Consider the following 18,720-nt stretch of genomic DNA (forward strand, 5'->3'; position numbering starts at 1 on the left):
CATATGGTTTTACTGCCGTTCCATGCCGTGGCCTGACTGGGAGGAAAAAAAAGCGACCAGGGTGGTAGCAGGCGCCTTGTCGGGAGGCTGGTTGTGTAGGGGCGGTAGTGGTGGTGGTGATGATGGGGGTGGTGGTGCTGTTGCTTGTGAACGAGGCCGTCGACTGATGTCATAACTCGTCTGGTCTGGCCTGCTTCTTTACCGCTTCGCTCGGCCTGCTCCATGATGCGTCCTTTTCCATCCCCGAGCCAGACACAGACTACTTGGTGTCTAGCCTGCTCAGAAAACTGTCCGACGCGGCGCTCTGCACAAAATCGCGCGTGCCTGCACTGCATCTCCCAGCAGGCGAAGCGGCCTTCTTGACCTGCTGTTCTGAGTGCCCTCCATCGCAGCCACGCTATCCAAGTCCCCCCACCATCCCACCGCCAATCACACGTCCGTCCAGCGCCAGGCGGGCGAGGGGAGCGCTAAGCCCATTCTCTAGCAATTGAAGAAATCGCAGGGCAGTGCGACGACAGCCAGCAGCGCGCCGCCCGCTGTTTCCAAGTCTCCTTCACTCTCGCTCCCTCTCCCTCTCCCCCTCCCGCTTCCTCGCTCTCGTTTGCAGCCCGCAGCCCGCAGCCCGCAGCTACAAACGCCCGTCCTCCTTGCCCCCCCCCACCCCGTGAGCCCATGAGCGCTGCCCAACGCGTCCGGAACGCCTAACCGCAACATCGCATCCCCCCAGCAACCTCCCTCCAAGTCCCAGCTCTTCCAGCCCAGCCCATCCCAGCCCGTGGCGGGGGTAGAGCCACCATGAATGGCACCGACATGAAAAAGGCGGCCATCAACAAGGCCAAGCAGGTCGCGCAGGCGGCAAATAGCAACGGCGGCAAGAAGCGACGGAAGGGCCAGGACCTCAAGCCCATCATCACGGCGGAGAATCAAGGCGGCGCCCAGAATGCATCGCCTTCTGGCTCCACGGCCTCCTTTCACTACAAGTACGTCCCTGACCAGCAACCCCCCTCCCCCCTCCAATCCCCAACCCAACCCCCATCACGTCACCCTCCCGTCCGCCCCCACTGCACTTGATTTTGCCCTCTGCGCGCACACACACACACTCACTTACTCACCGCACGCACACCCTCTCTCTCTTTCTCTTCTCCGCATGCCATATGCCCATGCTACCGCCGCCGCACTGCCGCATCCCCAGACTGACCACAATAACCCCGCAGTGTGCAGAGCGCAACGTCGCCCCACAGCCAAAACAAAATGTATGGAAGCCAATTGAGCCACTCGCCAGACTCGTCGTCATCGTCGGTCGATGAGGCCGAAAACACGGCCGACGAAGAGGACTCCGAGGACTACTGCAAAGGCGGCTACCACCCAGTCCAAGTAGGCGAGGAGTACAAGGACGGCAAGTACACGATTGTGCGCAAGCTCGGCTGGGGCCATTTCTCCACCGTTTGGCTGTCCAGAGACAACACCAACGGCAAGCACGTCGCCCTCAAGGTCGTCCGCTCCGCTGCACATTACACCGAGACGGCCCTCGATGAGATCAAGCTGCTGAAAAAGGTTGTTGAGGCCAACAAAGACCACCCCGGCCGCGCACATGTCGTCAGCCTACTCGACTCATTCAACCACAAGGGACCCAACGGCGTCCACGTCTGCATGGTCTTTGAGGTGCTGGGCGAGAATCTTCTGGGCTTGATCAAGCGATGGAACCACCGCGGAATACCCATGCCACTGGTCAAGCAAATCACAAAGCAGGTGCTACTCGGCCTCGACTATCTCCACCGCGAGTGCGGCATCATCCACACCGACCTTAAGCCAGAGAACGTCCTTATCGAGATTGGCGATGTCGAGCAAATCGTAAAGACATATGTAAAAGAAGAGCCAACAAAGAAGAGTGGCGAAGATAGCGTTAGGAACGGCAGGCGGAGGCGAAGGACCTTGATCACAGGCAGTCAGCCGCTCCCCAGTCCGCTCAACGCGAGCTTCAACCACGCAGAGCTATCCAGCTTCCCTGGAAGCACCCAGAGCCTGAACAAGGTTATGAGCGAGGGTACAGGTAAACTTTCCCCTACGACTGTTCCGAGTCCTCCTCCTTCATCAGACGGCGTTGTAATGAGTGGTGCTCTAGCAACTCCGGCCTCTACATCGAACCTGTCCATGGCAGAACGACTCGGCATCAAGTCGGCAAACGAAGACGACGCACAGAAACAGCGCGAAAAATCTGCGTAAGTTTGGCAACATGTCCTGGTATAAATAAATCAACTAACACTCACATTGCAGTGACCTACTTACCAAAGAGGTATCCAGCATCAGCCTCGACAGGCCCGCTAGCGCGTCTGGCAAATCACAGCTTGAACAGCAAGTCGAACATTCTTTTGAAACAATATCTGTCAAAATTGCAGATCTCGGAAACGCCTGCTGGGTTGGGCACCATTTTACCAACGACATCCAGACCAGGCAGTACAGGTCCCCAGAAGTTATCCTGGGTGGTAAGTGGGGTGCCAGTACCGACGTGTGGAGTATGGCTGCAATGGTATGACGTGTGACCTATAAGAAGCAGGCAGCCTTGCTGACAGGGATAGACGTTCGAACTCATCACGGGTGACTATCTTTTTGACCCACAATCCGGCACCAAGTATGGCAAGGACGACGATCATATTGCTCAGATTATCGAACTGTTGGGAACCTTCCCCAAAGGCCTATGCATGTCGGGCAAATGGTCACAGGAGATTTTCAATCGCAAAGGCGAGCTTCGCAACATCCACAGATTACGGCATTGGGCGCTGCCAGATGTTCTGCACGAAAAATACCATTTCAGCACAGAGGAGAGCAAGAAGATTGCCGACTTTTTGTTGCCCATGTTGGAGCTGCTACCCGCGGATCGAGCCAATGCTGGAGGAATGGCAGGTCATGAATTCTTGAAGGACACAAAGGGAATGGAGAATGTCAACTTGAATATTCCGGTTGGTAGCAAGGGCGAGGGCATAGAGGGTTGGGCTACGGAGGTTAAGAAGACCAGGTAGACCCAAACTATGCATGTTGAGAGGCTAAGGGGTGCCGAGGACTGAAGATGCCGATAAAGCTGTGAGCAATGACGAAGAGGTTTTGCAAGCTTTCCGATGCCCTGGCATGTTGTCAAGGTCCGCGGGCTATGCAGACGGCCGCGAGTCGCGAGCTGGAATTGACCCAGAGCCAAATGTCGCAAAGGCTGGCCGAATACAAGACTCTCGTATGCAAGCAGCTGTGCCTAATCCAAAAGGTACCATGATCTGGCTGCGAGACGGGGTAGCCGCCTCCTTGTGCGGGCGGTACGAGCTAGCGGCGGCGGCGGCATTGCGACATGTACTTACGGCTTACTTGTGTGTTTTGGAACACGCAGCGTGAGAACAGTGTCTGGAACCCAGTGGCGAAAGCGTATGAAATGGTTTGTATTTCCTTTTTTTGTTTCTTTCTTGTGCAGATTAGAGCATATTTACGATTCATGAAGCGTGCAAAAGACGGGTTTTATGTTTTATCCCTCGAAGCAATGAAAAATTCACCAAGTATTATGTACAAGTACGATACACAGGAGAGACGGGTGATAAAATGGGGCCTAGCAATGATGCTAAACATAGTCGGCCTGACAGGCCCTCAGCCACACTTAGGGACGAGTCACGGAGACACTAGTGGATCGGGCGTCATCATCACGAACCAAGTCAGCTTCAACACGGACCACGTGGGATGGCTGGGTGGTATTAGCTGCCAAATTTCTTCGTGTTCTTAGAGGCGCCAGTGCCGAATAAACGTATTGTGTACAGTACTAGGCACTGATTATGTGCATTGTGCGCCACACGCGTTCTGTCCCCTACGCACCTGGCGCCTTGGGTCCAGGGGGGGCCACCTCAATGCGGACGTGTCAAGCCCTTCCTGGTCCGCACCAAGCCTACCATGGATTCGCGTTATCCCATCAGGTGGTTGGTATACGGGATTCATGGATTCCTTTTTCTAAATTTGATGCTTGCATTGCTTCTTGGTTTCTAGACCGACTCTTTTTGTAGCCTAGTCGGCGCTGCGGCCCTCTCTCTCTCTCTTATCATCTTTTGGGGGGAAGGGTTTCACACATATATTCTATCTCGACGAAGCGGCTCTCCTCGGCATCATCATCCTATCTCATATTGCCTTTTTCTTACCTCATTCTAATAAGCCTCTTAATTACCTTATTCGCCTTTTCTCTACATATACATATATATTTTAATCCAAGTTCGCATATATACTAATCCAATAATGTTGTTTCCTACCTCCCTACTCGTCTTGTCTGGCTTGACCTACTCTGTACTCGGCCAGACACATACAGACTGTAATCCTACCAAGAAGTGTAAGTCTCTCCTCCTCAGACAGAAAGCGTCTTAATCTGAGTATCGCTCAAACTAACACTGTCCAGCATGTCCTGCTGCCGCCGCTCTCGACACATCATACTACAGCCGCGACTTCACCAAAGAAGGTGCCGACGATGACAACTGGAAGATGACCGCCTCAGGTGTTTCCTACAGTGACAAAGGAGCCGAGTTCAAAATCTCCAAGAAAGGCGACCACCCCACCATCCAGTCCAAATGGTACATCTTCTTCGGCTCCGTCTCGTTCCTCATGCGCGTAGCACCCGGCACAGGCATCGTCTCCTCGGCCATCCTCCAATCCGACGACCTCGACGAAATCGACTGGGAATGGCTAGGCGGCCAGGCCGCCGAAGTCCAAACCAACTACTTCTCCAAGGGCAACACAGCCACCTACAACCGCATGGCCAAAGCCGCTATCCCTTCCGGCAACGCCGAAACCGAGCTCCACAACTACACCATCTCCTGGACACAAGACAGCATGCAGTGGATCATCGACGGCGGCGTCCAGCGCGAAGTCAAGTATGCCGACGTGAACTCGGCATACGGATACCCGCAGACCCCCATGAACGTGCGCATCGGTATCTGGGCCGGCGGCGACCCGGATAACTCGGAGGGCACGATTGAGTGGGCAGGCGGTCTTACGGATTTCGGAAAGGGACCGTACTCGATGGTCGTGGAGAAGGTCGAGGTTATCAACCATGCGCCTGCTAAGCAGTACCACTATGGGGATTTGAGCGGAAAGTATGATAGCATTGTTGTGGATACGAAGGGGGATGGAAGCGGTGACAAGAGCAAGTCGGATAAGTCGTCTTCTTCTTCGTCTGCCTCTGCCTCTGCTTCGGCGTCAAAGTCCATGACTACGTCTGTGTCTTCGTCTGCCACCGCGAGCGCTTCCTCCTCGGCTACTTCTGGTGCTAGCAGCGAGGGTGCGAGCAGCGCGCCCAGCAAGACGGCGGCTGTGGCGGCAGCTGATCAGGCTGCGACCACTAGCAGTGCGCTGCCAGAGTCCAACGGTGCGGGTGTTGAGAGCGTCAAGTGGAGGTACGCAGCGCTGATGGGCGCCGCTGCTATTGCATTTGCGATTTAGAAGGAAAGAAAAAAAAGCGAAGCGATTTGTTTATTTGCTATTGTAAACTGTATATACACCATTGTTAATACCCCATTTGAGCGTTCAATGGAAGTTCAAGAGGATTCAATTTTCGAATCTCCTTGCATAAGTTATACTTGAAATCTTTCCATTCTCGACTTTTCTTTGTAAAATGAGATGATGAAGATCAATAAAATTAGTACGACTCTAATATTCCAACCATCTGGTTCCACAATACTAGTGGATTCCAATCTTACCATTTCGATATCCGTGTTCGTCTTACTCGCTTCCGCCCCTCCGCCCGATTTGACCTTCACATCTCACACTTTGATTAACCTTCTTACTCATCCGTGCAAATGACCTCACAATTAACTTTTCGCCACCATAGCTTTTTTGTACCTGCAAACAAGAGTGCAGAAGAAAAGAAATATATATATATGTGTGTGTGTGTGTGTGTATTATCTGTCTACTGCTCATACTTATCACGTGCTAATAAAATAATTCTTGTATTCTTCAGATCAAACAACCAAGCATCCACCCCCTAAACCTCCCCCACACCCGTCGTATCCCCTGTACCCTTTCCTCCTGGCTCTCCACATCCACATTCACACCCCTTACAATCTCTCCCCCATTTCTCCCTGCACGAGGCAACATCTCCTCGTCGACTACAGAATCACGCCTTGAACCATCACCTTCTGTTTGAAGTGGTGCTGCCCGTGCTTGTTCCTCTGCCTGTTGCTGTGCCCGTGCCCGTACCTCAGACGGGACCTCAAACTCCGGCGCAGACGGTGGCGAAGGAACGTTCCTAAGAAAGACCCAGAGTGCAGGGCTTGGTTCTACGGGTTGCCAGCCGCTGAGCATGATGTCAGGGGTAGGTGATCTGGGTCGCTGTAGTGAGGGTTGGCGGGACAAGGGTGGGGAAGGGGGTTTGGTGCAAGACTTGGATGTGTTCTCTCCATGGCAAGAAGATAGGGAGGTGTGATTCAAGTCGGATTCATGGAGGAGCGACGTGTGGCGGCGAGCCCACCAGCTGGTACTTGGTCTGCTTCTGAGCATAGGAGTTGCTGGTTGAGACATGGTGGTCTTATTTGGGTGTTATGTTTTTCCCCAAATCTCGTTGTGCACAACTCTCTATAATTATACTGGTGGTGGCCTACGTTGATCCAAAGTCTGGCTTGTGGTCTCTGATATATTGAGACTTTTACTTGTGATTCACTCGGGGTTCCCTGTTCGTGGCGTCTGGATTCTCTGTAAGCGCGGGAGTCGCAGTACGTATCTTGGCCTGTGTTCGCAGTGTCTGAATCTGCTGTGGTTGTATAATGTGAATGTTCGTAAGAAACGGAATACAGCACAAATGAGCCTTGCTTTTGTATGCTTCGACTAAATTCTTACACTGAAACTTCCATATTGAAACCATGGTTGAGATTTGGATTCCCTCATGGTAAGTCGGAAGCTGCCCACACGAAATGTCTGTAATTCAAACCACCCCCTCTCTGTTTACAAAAACATGATATCTTACTTTTTAACTGGCTAAACCTTTGCCAGATATCCCCAGGTCATATCACAGTAAAACAGATGCTGTCAAACGCCGGTTGACCCTCAAATATACACAACGAATAAGGATGAACACAAAACATTAGCTATCCAGTTCAGCGACCCGATCTCGCCTTTGTTTGAGCTCTGCGCTCTTTCGTCGTTTCTACAATAGGGTCAGTATTCGCTATCAGTTCTGTTATTGAGATTGACTTACTCTCGTCGTATACCAAAAACTCGTGTAGTGCACTACCGGCAGGAACCATGGGCAGAACAGGCACCTTTTGGTCTGTCACAATCTCCAGCAGGGCTGGACCTTCAGTATTGAGCAGCCACTTGAGCGAATCCTCCAGCTCTTCAAGCTTGATGCAGCGTTTGGCTTGAACACCCATGGCGTCACCGAGCTTGACAAAGTCGGCGTTACGTTGGTGAGTGTGGGAGAAGCGGTCAGTGTAGAAGAGTGTTTGCCACTGTGTGACCATGCCCTGCTCTTCGTTGTTGAGAATAATGACCTTGACACCAATGTTGAACTCGGCAGCAGTCGACAATTCAGTCAGAGTCATGCTGAAGGAAGAGTCGCCGTCGATGTCGATGACTGTGCAGTCTGGTCGTGCAACCTTGGCACCAATGGCGGCTGGCAGACCATAACCCATAGTACCAAGGCCACCCGAGGTAATCATGGTACGCGGGTACCGCCATCGGTAGTGCTGAGCGCACCACATTTGATGCTGACCAACACCGGTAGTGAGAATGGTTTGTTCCTTGCGGTCGGCCGTGAGATCTGAAAGCTTTTCCATGATAGTCTGAGGCTTGATCAAGCCATTCTCGCCCTCCTTCTCGTAAGCCCAAGGGAAGCGCTTCTTCCAGTCGGCAATTTGACCCAACCACTCGGGACGGTCTTCAACTTTGTTTACTAGGGGTAGCAGCTGCTTCAAGTTTGTGCCAAGATCGCCCTCAACAGCCTCAGTTGCTTGTACAACCTTGTTGATGTTCTTTGGCATGATTTCAAAGTGAATGATTCCTCCACGGCCCTCTGCTGCAGCAGCCTTGGCAGCAGGAGCGAACTTGGAAATGGCACCGGTAATGCGATCGTCGAAACGTGCACCAAGAGCGAGGATGAGGTCGGCTTCCTGCATAGCCATATTGGCATAAGCTGAGCCATGCATGCCTAGCATGTGAAGAGACTTGGGGTCAAGCTCGTCGAAACCTCCGAGGCCTTGGAGAGTGGTGGTGACGGGTATGGTGACCTTGTCAGCGAGTTCCTTGAGAAGGCGAGGGCCGTCCTCTGTTTGCAAGATACCCTGACCAGCGTAGATGACGGGCTTCTTAGCCTTGTTGATCAGGTCGGCAGATCTCCTAATGGACTGGTCCAACTGCTGCTTGCTCAATTCCCTTGCAGCAATGGTGGCGGCACTGACGGTGGTAGGGAGGGTGCTGCTCATAGGGATGGCTCTTTGGAGAACGCTAGCAGTGACATCTTTGGGCAAGTCGACAAGAACAGGTCCTGGGCGGCCGCTGGTGGCAATCTCGAAAGCCTCGTTGATTCTCCTCGGTAGCTCGGCAACGTTCTTGACAAGGACATTCCACTTTGTGCAGGGTCTTGTAATGCCGACCATATCGGCTTCCTGGAAAGCGTCTGAGCCAATTGCGCTGGTGACGACCTGACCGCAGAAAACAACAAGAGGGGTTCCGTCCATGAGGGCATCCTGCATGGGTGTGACGACGTTTGTGGCGCCGGGGCCAGAGGTGACGAGGACGACACCAGGCTTGCCGCTTGCGCGGGCATAGCCTTCGGCCATGTGGCCTGCGCCCTGTTCATGCCGTGGGAGAATGAAGTCAAAGTGTTCAGACTGGTAGATGGCATCGAAGACGGGGAGAATGGCGCCGCCCGGGTATCCAACTATTCACATTAGTATAATTTCAAGGACAGTGGCCCAAGAAAAAAACGAGAGAGGCGTACAGATGTGCTTGACGCCCTGACGGAGCATCATCTCGTGAAAAATCTGGCCGCCAGTCATGCCAACGAAGGAGTGATCCATTGCGGGCGAGCGGTACTGCTTCAATGGCTGAACGCTGTCATAGTCGTCGCGGTTGAAGGCGGGCGATGGTCTTGAGCGCGATTGGGGTTGTGTGCCGACGGCGGCAGTGCTCTGTGTTCGCTTTGCATCCTGGGGGGCGGCATTGACAGTGAGGGCGTGGGCAGGTCTACGGTAGGGTGAGATAGCAGCTGTGTGTGGTGTTGTGGAAAAGCAGCGGGTGCGGTTGAGAGCATTAATAGCTCGCGTGCGTGACTGGAGCATTATGAAGGCGGGCGTCCACGCAGGGGACGAAGTATACAGCAGCGACACTCAGAAAAGGGAAAAAAGCAAGGAGGGCAAGGGAGAGAGAAGACGGGAGAGACGGGGTAATAATAAGCAAAAGCGTATTTGAGTCAAACCGTGTGGTCGCCGCTTGGGTCGACGGCCGGACAGAGTCGTGGCGCATCTGATGAAAAGTCAGTGGGGTCCGAGGTCGAGGCGGCGGGGGACGTGATTGGCCCGTCCCCGCAGTTGCACCACCGGCTGCCGAACATCGGAGCCTCGTCTTGTGTTCACCTCCACCTCCACCTCCACCAAGCCCAAGACCAAGCCCAACCCCCCGGCTAAGCATCCAGTGTATGTGCTACTAGCCTTAGACGGTCCCATATAGTATACATAAGTACATACATACACATACACGTTATCCTGCCCATCGCTCCTCCATGCTATGCAGGCCCCTGCGCGACGAGGCCACGGGCGGGCGGCGTCGGGCCATGAACGTCGTCAAGGCATCGTCCGCCGCTCGACAAAGGGCCCGCTCGATGCCGAAGACGTGACCATCGACGAGTATGCCCTCTCCTGCGCCCGTTGCCATGTGAAGAAGCTCCCATGACGACCTCGTACTTACACGGCAATACAGCCCCCTGGCCGCCCCTCCAACACGACCTGATTCTGCCCCGCAGCCTCCTTCGCAGCAGCAGCAGCAGCAGCAACATGTACCCCCGGCCCGCGCCATTGACGACATGCCCTCCAAGGACTTCAGCTTTATGCAAGACCCCCAGGCCTATCACGTTCTGCCCGTCACAAACGTCCCGCCGCCCTTCCTCAGTGCTCCCCACGCCCCTCCTGTGTCGTCGCCCATAGACTCGCTCCTCTACTCGGGCCACTATCGCCTTGCTGCCATTGCTGCCGCCCGCAACCTGGTCTCCGCTGCCCCGGGCGACCACGATACCCTCTTCCACCTTGTCCATGTGCGGCTAGCATGTCTCTGTCTGCTGCAGGAGCATGCCCTCGCTGCCCAGGAGTCAAAGGTCCTGGGTGACTTGGCCAGCGCCTTCTACCGGCACCCCCTCACCAATGCCCATCTCGTACCTTGGGAGCTGCGACTCCTGGTCGTCCGACTGGCTGCCCTGGGCTATGGCGAGTGGCGCAAGGGCATCATGGGTTATTACGAGCTTGCGCGTGAATGCAGGGAAAACATCGTCAGGGGTCCGGAGTCTGAAAAGCAGTTGTGGAGATTGCGGTTGCGCGACTGTGGCATCCGCGTTGCAAATGTCTTGGTGGAAATGGGCGACCTTGAGGGAGCTGGCCGGCACCTATCCACGCTGGCAGCCGACGAAGGGCAGACGAGAGAAATCGCCCTCATGGAGACGCTGGTCTGGCTGCGCGTGGGTCACGTGCAGGCGGCCCGTCGCTGTCTGGCCCGAGCCTCGGAAGCTTCTCCAGACGAGCTCATCGACGGCACTCTCAACGCGCTTATCGAGCTCGCAAACTCCGATTACCAGGCTGCCGTAGCATCGCTGCAGGCCCTTCGCGAACAGTTCCCAGATGATGCCATGGTGGCCCAGAACCTGGCCGTGTGTCTGCTCTACACTGGACGCATCTCGGATGCAAAGAACATCCTGAACGACTTGGTCGACACCAGTCCGCCATTCCATTCCCTAATCCTGAACCTGAGCACCGTCTTTGAGCTTTGCACAGAGCGGAACCGCGACAAAAAACTGACCCTGGCTGAAAAGCTCGCCAGTCGCAAAGAAGGCGCTGGTGGCGTAGGCTGGGAACTCACCAATGCCGAGTTCAAATTGTAGTTGTATAGCGAGTGATCTGGATACCCCCCAAATAAAACATTAGATGGAATACATCTTGATATCCATCATGGCTCTTCAGCGTGTATCCCTGTTCTGCTATTTGCTTGGTCTCCGCAAGTCCAGAATATCTGATAGCTTCACATTGCCCTTTGCTCCCCAACCCGCAGCTCCTTGAGCCACGTTGGGTCGAACATGGACGTACCATCCCCAAGCACGTTTGTCCAGTTCTTCTTTGCTCAGTATGCTTGCCCATGACTGATACAACAGCTCCAGTGCCCCTAGCAGCAAACCCAGGTTCCTTTTCTTTTGCGCTGTTGTAGCATCCGCATTTCTCCTCACCTTCGCTTTTGCTTTCATCGGCGCATCGCCTTCTTGCTTGACCTCATCTTCTGCCGGCTTGTCAAATGCCTTCAGAAGATACAGTTTAGGCCTCTCCGCCGGATAAATTGGCAGGTCTCCCTGTCCACTCTTGGAGTGCGTCGAGCCACCCGGCTGGTTGGCCTTCTTCAACTCCTCTAGATCGATAGCCCACAGTGCAGTCCCCTTCGCTCTTTTCTCACCTGCTGTGTTGGGCAAAGAATCGGCTGTTCGCTGAGTCCCGTAGCCTTCATCCTCCCACTCGTACCCCCACCGCTTCATAACCCGTATCTCACGCGTCATGATACGTATGACTGGCTGTTCCTCACCCCACCCTTCTTCTTCCGCAGGCCGCCCCTTGTCCAGCCCAACGTGCACAGCTTTCGTCTTGCTATTCATAGATGTGACTGCTTGGGCGAGACTCAACCTACTTGAGATTGGCTGCTCAGGCATCGTGTACTTGACCAATGTAACAGCAAATGCAAGCAACAAAGGCGCACGATTGGTGTATAACACCGTTGCCTTCAACACCTCTTCATTCATCTCGGCTGCCGGTAGTGCAAGCTCAGCCTCGAGCTCCGCACCACTCAGTGGCTGGCCAAACGTCGCCTTCGCCTTCGCCTTCGCCTTCTTGACTGGGGATGGCGCAGATGCCGCTGTAGCGCCATCTTGATCTGCAACCGTCCGTTTCTTCGACACCCGTTTTGCCGCATTGAGACATTGTCGCGCTGCTTTCTCATCCCCAAAAATGTCTTTGAGCGTTGCGAAATCGGCTTTTGATATGTCTAGAGCGCTGGTCCCGTGCGTTCGGCGTTAGTGGGGTATTGAAACGCGGTGTTACGCTGTCACGTGCTTACGTGTTGAGGCTCGCAGCTCGCAGATTGGGCACCTTGCCGATGGCCTGCTTGAGAGGGACTTTGGCCTCTTGGTTGAGGAAGCGAAGGAGAGCAGGGATGTCCTGTGTAGAAGCCATGACGGACGGATTGCTCTGCCAGTCCGTCTTGCCTGTCTGTGTTGCGATGGGCATGACGTTGTGGGATGACAGTCCAGGATCTTGAAAGTCAAAGTACGTAAGTACCGGCTGTCGGGATGGACGCGCTAGTTTGCATCTCCCATGGGTCCTGTCGCAAGCTCAACCTTGACACTTGCACACTCACCCCTCGACACTCCATGTCGCACTAACCCTACGCAATCTCACTTGAACCCCAGATATGGCTTTCAAGTTCTCTCTCGGCGGCGCCAAAGCCAACAAAGCGCAATTAAATTCCAAGGCCAAAGAAGATGAAGAAGCAAAGGCACGAGAAGAGAAGAATGCGCTCGACAAGGTCATGGCGGATTTCGAAGCAGAGCATGGGGGCGAGAAAAGCGTACTGGGCGAGTCAGAGCGCGACCAGGAGGCCGACAATGTGTTTGTTCCAACTGGAAGTAAAAGGCACTTTACGGGCAGACAGCGGACCATGAAAAGCGGCCCTGGTACACTCGACGCTGAGCCGCTCGACGGCTACCCAAGGCCTGGAGTCACCCCGGGGCGCCCTGCACAACAGATGCCATCGCGATTTGGTGTGTCGGTACCTACTGGTCCTGCTGCGCTGGATGGCCCAAAGCCGACCGAGAATGTGTTTACGACTGTCGTAGCAAAGGCATCCAACCTCCCACCTGCCATTGATCCACGCCGGGTAGAAGAACTCTTTGCCGATTTCCCATCCCTGAAAATTACACGAGTTGAGAAGATACCACCACAAGGCCCGTCACCCAAAGGCCGGCCGTCTGCAACAATGAAGGTCATATTCGACAAGGATGCGAGTGCACGCGACTTGGACGATGCTATGAATAAACTCAACGACAAAAAGTATCTAGGCAAGGGCTACTATCTACACTTGGACAGATATCTGGGTGGCCGCTCGGCAGATACAGCACAGCGCACAGAGCCATTTGGCGCACGATGGCAGGCGCCTGAAATCCCGAAAGGTTTTGCACCACCCCCCGATCTAGGTGGTGGTGGTGGCGGCGGAGGGAGAGATAGGCCTCGCGAAGACACCGAGCAACTTATTGTCACCGCCAACCAGCCCCCGGACGTTGCGACGCTAAGGCTAGTGCACCAGACTATAGAGGGCGTGATACTCGGCGGTGTGGAGTTTGAGGCTGCATTGATGAACGATGCGCAGATACAAGAAGAAGAACGCTTCGCTTGGCTCTTTGACCAAAAGCATCCTGTGAACCGCTATTACCGATGGCGCTTGCACCAGATTGTTTGTGACAGTCCGAATCCCGAGATTTTCGAGCGCCAGGGTGACTGGCGCGGGCCTATAGATCCCCTTGCCGACGAGTTTGCCGACCACTTGGGCGCATTTGATTCGGAAGATGACATGATGGACAGTGATGATGAAGACGAAAAGGAGAAGCCACAGTACAAGCCCCTTCCAGTTGGAGATAATTATCCTGGGCGGGTTGATAATGGACACGGCATCATGAGTCCGCGGTCAAGAGCCATGCTGCTATGGTTGCTCACGTCCCTTCCGCCTGGTAGCATTGTGGCCGATGACATTGCTGCCATTTCAAACTTTGCAGTGGAACACGCTGGCCAGGGCATGGACGAAGTGGTGAACATTCTTGTGTCAAACATCATACGCCCCTTTCAGCTCACTGATACCAATCCGAGGAACAGGCCGGCCGATGCAGACACAAAAGACGACCTTCGCCGACCTGATACCCGACAGGTGACGCTGAACGCGTTGCGCATTATTTCAGATGTACTTCTTGTCACTGCAAAAGAGTCTGGAGTGTCGTACAAATACCGTCTTGCGATAGCTACAGAGCTTGTGGGCCGCAAAGTGTTTGAACATCTTGAGCAGCTACCTTTGCAGCTGGAAATGGGTCGGATGACGGAGAGAAGCTACCGGGATGAAGTCAATGTCATTCTCAAGGTATGGCAGGACGAGCATTTGTTCGACGAGTCGACACTTGGCCATCTGGACGAGGCATTCAACGCGCGCGAGAGGCAGAAGGAGGAGGAGGAGCAGGCAAGGCGATTGGCAGAGAGGAGGAAACGGAAGGGCAATGTAGTCCGCAAAGCGGTTAGCACTGGCGGTGAAGATGTCGACGAGGATGAGAAGATGCATGTCGATGACGAGACAGGCAACGATGGTGCTGAGGGCGACATGGATCAAGCATTGGGCATGGAAGCAGACGAAGTGGCCGTGTCTACAGATGCGGTTGAGCCTGCGCTTGCACAAGCGGAGGCCGACGTGATTCCCGGGGAGACGGCGGTAGCAAGGGCTCGCCGGTTGCGGCCGAGGGCGGAGGACATGTTTGCGCTGGATGAGGACGAGTGAGGAGCCTGAGACGGCCGCCCATGGGGCTGTTTGCAGGGTGTGGGAGTGATTGAGTGTGCGTGTAGTGTAGTGTAGACGGAAGACCAATGTGTACTTATCGGGAAGGCTGTGGCCATGTACTACTTGGGTGAAATGCACAGTACTTAGCGGGCCTGCAGAAGCAACACGCACACACAGGTGCCATGCCGCTAGCACGACGAACCCCACCCTCGATCGCCGTTCAGCATGACCCCTGGTTCGACAGGCACATGGTGGGTGAAGATATGGCGATGGCACAGCGATGTCGTCGAGGCGCGTGGAATAGATGGCGTTTTGCAGATAGCTGGCGGTGGCGACGTGATTGGCCCAAGGGGGCGCCCGTGGAGCGCCGTCTGCCGTGAACATGGTGGGACCGCCCGCTACGGAAGCTCTCCGCCTAAACCAACAACACAGACACTTGGACTTGGTTGCTACCTCACACCGCCTCGCCGCCCTTTTCGCCTACTTACTCGCGCAGCTGCCCCTCCGGCAGCGGCTTACGTCCGCAGGGATATTTTCTCCCTCCATTCATTCTCTGCCAAGACCAGCGCTCTTCCGCTGCCATCTCCGCAGCTTCACGCCGCCCAGTCCTCCTCCACCACTACTACCACCACCACCACCACTTGCCCTCCCTCTCCCGCCGCCCTCCCCCCCTCCCCACACGCCCGCTGCCCGCCATGCCGACCTTTTTGGGCCTGGCCGTCTCGATACACGCCGACTCTAATCCGCTGCCCGAGTATTCCATCCAGAAGCAATCAAAGTACCACCGTATCACGTCGTATATCCCCGTGCCCCCAGCAAAGATCCCCCCCGGCGCCACCAAGCCCGAGCAGTCGTCTTTTGCAATCTCCATCACGCTGCTCACCCCAGGTCTGCACGTCCCCTACTCGACCCCAAAGCCCACGCCCGAAGAACCCAACCCCAAGCCCAAGATTGTGGGTGGCCTGCCCGGCCAAACTGGTGAGCGGGGCAAGTACAGTCCCACGATAGCCCCGTACAAGCCCCTCACCACCTCGCCAAACGAGACCATCGCCGCATACATTTACTTTGACGGAAGGGCAAAGGAGGAGGTTGCGACTCTGCTGCGCCGCGGCGAGGAGACGTGGGTCAATTCACGGTGGGTCAGCGTACCAGAGTCGGAAGGTGGGGGACTCGCCGAACGCGAGTTTCTCTTCCGCGAGGTCGGACTCGAGCGATGGCTCAATGGCCTTGATCTCGAAGGCAAGGATAAAGACGTGGCTGCAAAGATTGAGCGGAGAAAGCAACGCCTGGAGAAGAAGCGGGCGAAGCGGAGAGAGGCCATGAACAGCAGTGATGAAGAAGACAAGAAGCCCTCTACCAACGGTGTGCTGCGCTACAGCGAAAGCCAGGACGCGCCTGTCGAAACACTTTCTGGCAACGACGAATTCTTCACCACCGACTCGGATTCGGAAGACGAGCCCCCTATGCCCGAGGCCGCAGGACAAATCAAGGTTGCCTTGTTCCGTGTTTTAGCGTCTGGAGAGATCAAGCGTGGCGAGTACTCGCCGCAATTCGACGCACATGACGACGACGAACAGAACGGCGGAGAGGGTGACGATGTCGACCACACTACAAGTTTTGCGAAGCCAAAGACACTGGATCCCAAGTCCATCAGCACCCAGACTGTGACTGGTATAGATCCTCCGGACAAGCCTTACGCCGTCTTCACCTTCTTGTACCGCGGAGAGCGTAAGTTGCAAAATTTGTAGATAAGAGTGAATATACTAACCCCGAACAGGCCAGTTGCGCAAGATGGGAATCCTGACCAGCAAGGAGCCGCCCAAGGTCACTTCGCCGGCCGCCAAGCGAAAGTCAGGAACACTCGACTTTGGCAGCCTCAAGCCCCTCAACGCAGATGCTGGAACAAAGAACTTTGGCGGTTACCGGGAAACATCCCCAAAGTCTAAGAAAAAGAATCAAGACGCCATGGACAGTGACGCAGATGACGAAGACGACGTCAGGCTGGAGGATGTGGACGACGACAAAGATGTCATTGACAAGGGCCTACTGTCGCCAGAAGACGCTTTGAAACAGGGCGAACTTGCAGAGGGTGTACGCAAGATCAAGGTATGTTGGCTAGTTCCAAGATGTGGTATGCGATGCTGACACTGCACAGCTCAAACGTCAACACTCGGCCGAGCCAGTGGGCCGTCCCGCAGGTGCTTCGATTTCAGACGCTTCCGGATCTCCTCTGTCTGGCACACCAGCGCCCGATGCTTCATCTTCAAACGATGCCTCGACCTCCGCACCTGCAAACTCGTCAGAAACTAATTCCTCGAACCCCCTCGCATCGCCCTTTAAGAAGCAACGCGCTTCATTACCGGGATTTGATGAGAGCGTCCGCAAGAGCCTTGGCCAAGCATTAATGGGCGCCCAGAAAGAGCGAGGGAACTCTGATGGCAACATTCCTACTATTGAATCCAAGATGGAAGAAGACGAAGAGTTGTAGACATTGGAGAAACATTCGACGTCCCAGCATGCATTTGGGCGGTGCAACGACTTGTTATCATATTTTGTCTCTGGCCTGTTTGCGTTTTACGCCGTGACGTTTTGTAGCCACGCGACATTACGAACTCCCCAAATGGATACCGGCTGAGCATCCATTTCATCCAAGGCGCGCATTACTTCGGACTGGGAAAATCCGAGATGAGACGCGGGCCACTGGTGGTTGAAATGTTTGAATACCCAATTCTATTTGGTGTGAGGTATTTTTCTTCTTTTACGGATTGGTGGGTAAACACTTGTACACGATGAATGGGCTTTTTGTTTGTTATGTTTTGATGCCTCGGCTTCTTAGCGAAGACAGATGTGTGACGGCATTGACAACGGTAGATGAAATGAGTATGAGAAATCGATGTGATGACAACACTTGTATATTTTTGTGTTTTGGTTGCGTGATTTCCTGTATCCAAATAATTCTTTTCCTCATTTTTGGAGATATACGTTATGGACTAGTAGGTTGCCATCTAGCAATATCTAAAAGGCTACCAACTGCTTGTACATGTTTCTTGTCTCCTTTTTTCCCTTGCACCTCGATACTCTGTATACCTTTCCCTAGCCCCTGATCGCGCCGCAGCAATAGCGCACCCCACCCCGCTCCTTTTGCACCCAGATAATCCTTGTCCAGATCATCGCCTACATGGAGTTTTTCAAAGTCGCTTGCTTGTAGACCTCTTCCTTGCGTATCAGTTCTGCTCGATAAAACGTCGCCGAGCAGTTCTTCTGCAAGGGAGAAAATCACAGGGTGCGGTTTTTCAACGCTGGCGTCGTAGGATAGGAGTACGAAGTCAATATCTTGATCCCGTGCAGTCATGTTTACTTCTTTTGTACTACCGTTGTTGCTGTACCGGCGAGATGCCACGTCCAAGCCAAACGAAGATAAGACGGACGGAATGCGATCGTCAGAGTTGGTGATTATGCCCACAATAGTCGTGCCCCATGGCCACGAGTATGAGCGCTGCTGTTTTGCATTGCGTAGCATGCTAAATAAAGGGTTGACATCGTCGAATACTTTGTATCCCTTGCTTGAAGAGTAGTGTTCAAGGAGTTCGCTGGTGAGTTCCTCTGGAACTGTCTGGCCTTGTTGCAGGAACGGGGCAAAAGTGTCTTGGATAATGGTTTTCCACCATTTTTCGGGGCTGAGACCTGTGGTGGATCTGCCATAGTTTGGGTATTTTCGAGACGTGTTTTTGAATGAAGATTTGAAGCTTGATGCTAGGCTTTGCGTAGAGGGAATCTGGATCCCGTGACGAGATGCTGCTTGTCTGTAGGCGGTTGGGATGGGAGTACTAGGGGTGAAGAGGGTGTCGAAGGCATCGAGGCAGAGGAGAAGATTCTTACGTTTAGAGGGCAGCATGGTCAAAATCGCTTGAACAAACTCGCTGTGCTATAAACGCTGGT

The 18,720-nt window shown here is 54.2% G+C and overlaps 9 protein-coding genes across 9 annotated transcripts; 5 read left to right on the top strand and 4 right to left on the bottom strand.

The window, feature by feature from the left end:
• Positions 1 to 795: 795 nt before the first annotated feature.
• On the top strand, positions 796 to 3,017 carry COCMIDRAFT_90393 (uncharacterized protein; the record flags this gene model as incomplete). The annotated part of the gene is made up of 4 exons (XM_007687904.1): positions 796 to 980; positions 1,215 to 2,219; positions 2,275 to 2,527; positions 2,577 to 3,017. The coding sequence occupies 4 exons, from the start codon at positions 796 to 798 to the stop codon at positions 3,015 to 3,017; spliced, it is 1,884 nt and encodes a 627-aa protein (XP_007686094.1).
• Positions 3,018 to 4,257: 1,240 nt separating this feature from the next.
• On the top strand, positions 4,258 to 5,454 carry COCMIDRAFT_90192 (glycoside hydrolase family 16 protein; the record flags this gene model as incomplete). Its single annotated transcript, XM_007687905.1, has 2 exons — positions 4,258 to 4,348; positions 4,415 to 5,454. The coding sequence occupies 2 exons, from the start codon at positions 4,258 to 4,260 to the stop codon at positions 5,452 to 5,454; spliced, it is 1,131 nt and encodes a 376-aa protein (XP_007686095.1).
• Positions 5,455 to 5,733: 279 nt separating this feature from the next.
• COCMIDRAFT_24691 (uncharacterized protein) lies at positions 5,734 to 6,531 on the bottom strand (the record flags this gene model as incomplete). The annotated part of the gene is made up of 2 exons (XM_007687877.1): positions 5,734 to 5,853; positions 6,031 to 6,531. 2 exons carry the CDS (start codon positions 6,529 to 6,531, stop codon positions 5,734 to 5,736), a joined length of 621 nt encoding a protein of 206 aa, XP_007686067.1.
• A 572-nt stretch (positions 6,532 to 7,103) lies between these two features.
• On the bottom strand, positions 7,104 to 9,287 carry COCMIDRAFT_90221 (uncharacterized protein; the record flags this gene model as incomplete). The annotated part of the gene is made up of 3 exons (XM_007687906.1): positions 7,104 to 7,153; positions 7,205 to 8,887; positions 8,948 to 9,287. The coding sequence occupies 3 exons, from the start codon at positions 9,285 to 9,287 to the stop codon at positions 7,104 to 7,106; spliced, it is 2,073 nt and encodes a 690-aa protein (XP_007686096.1).
• A 445-nt stretch (positions 9,288 to 9,732) lies between these two features.
• On the top strand, positions 9,733 to 11,092 carry COCMIDRAFT_90259 (uncharacterized protein; the record flags this gene model as incomplete). Its single annotated transcript, XM_007687907.1, has 2 exons — positions 9,733 to 9,851; positions 9,925 to 11,092. The coding sequence occupies 2 exons, from the start codon at positions 9,733 to 9,735 to the stop codon at positions 11,090 to 11,092; spliced, it is 1,287 nt and encodes a 428-aa protein (XP_007686097.1).
• A 96-nt stretch (positions 11,093 to 11,188) lies between these two features.
• COCMIDRAFT_35059 (uncharacterized protein) lies at positions 11,189 to 12,422 on the bottom strand (the record flags this gene model as incomplete). The annotated part of the gene is made up of 2 exons (XM_007687889.1): positions 11,189 to 12,242; positions 12,307 to 12,422. 2 exons carry the CDS (start codon positions 12,420 to 12,422, stop codon positions 11,189 to 11,191), a joined length of 1,170 nt encoding a protein of 389 aa, XP_007686079.1.
• A 238-nt stretch (positions 12,423 to 12,660) lies between these two features.
• On the top strand, positions 12,661 to 14,781 carry COCMIDRAFT_90351 (uncharacterized protein; the record flags this gene model as incomplete). Its single annotated transcript, XM_007687908.1, has 1 exon — positions 12,661 to 14,781. The coding sequence occupies one exon, from the start codon at positions 12,661 to 12,663 to the stop codon at positions 14,779 to 14,781; it is 2,121 nt and encodes a 706-aa protein (XP_007686098.1).
• Positions 14,782 to 15,476: 695 nt separating this feature from the next.
• On the top strand, positions 15,477 to 17,269 carry COCMIDRAFT_90188 (uncharacterized protein; the record flags this gene model as incomplete). Its single annotated transcript, XM_007687909.1, has 3 exons — positions 15,477 to 16,509; positions 16,559 to 16,872; positions 16,937 to 17,269. 3 exons carry the CDS (start codon positions 15,477 to 15,479, stop codon positions 17,267 to 17,269), a joined length of 1,680 nt encoding a protein of 559 aa, XP_007686099.1.
• Positions 17,270 to 17,764: 495 nt separating this feature from the next.
• COCMIDRAFT_90319 (uncharacterized protein) lies at positions 17,765 to 18,676 on the bottom strand (the record flags this gene model as incomplete). Its single annotated transcript, XM_007687910.1, has 1 exon — positions 17,765 to 18,676. One exon carries the CDS (start codon positions 18,674 to 18,676, stop codon positions 17,765 to 17,767), a length of 912 nt encoding a protein of 303 aa, XP_007686100.1.
• Between the last annotated feature and the right edge of the window lie 44 nt (positions 18,677 to 18,720).

Source organism: Bipolaris oryzae (genome assembly GCF_000523455.1).
Source record: "Bipolaris oryzae ATCC 44560 unplaced genomic scaffold scaffold_35, whole genome shotgun sequence".
Taxonomy (NCBI): Eukaryota; Fungi; Ascomycota; class Dothideomycetes; order Pleosporales; family Pleosporaceae; genus Bipolaris; species Bipolaris oryzae.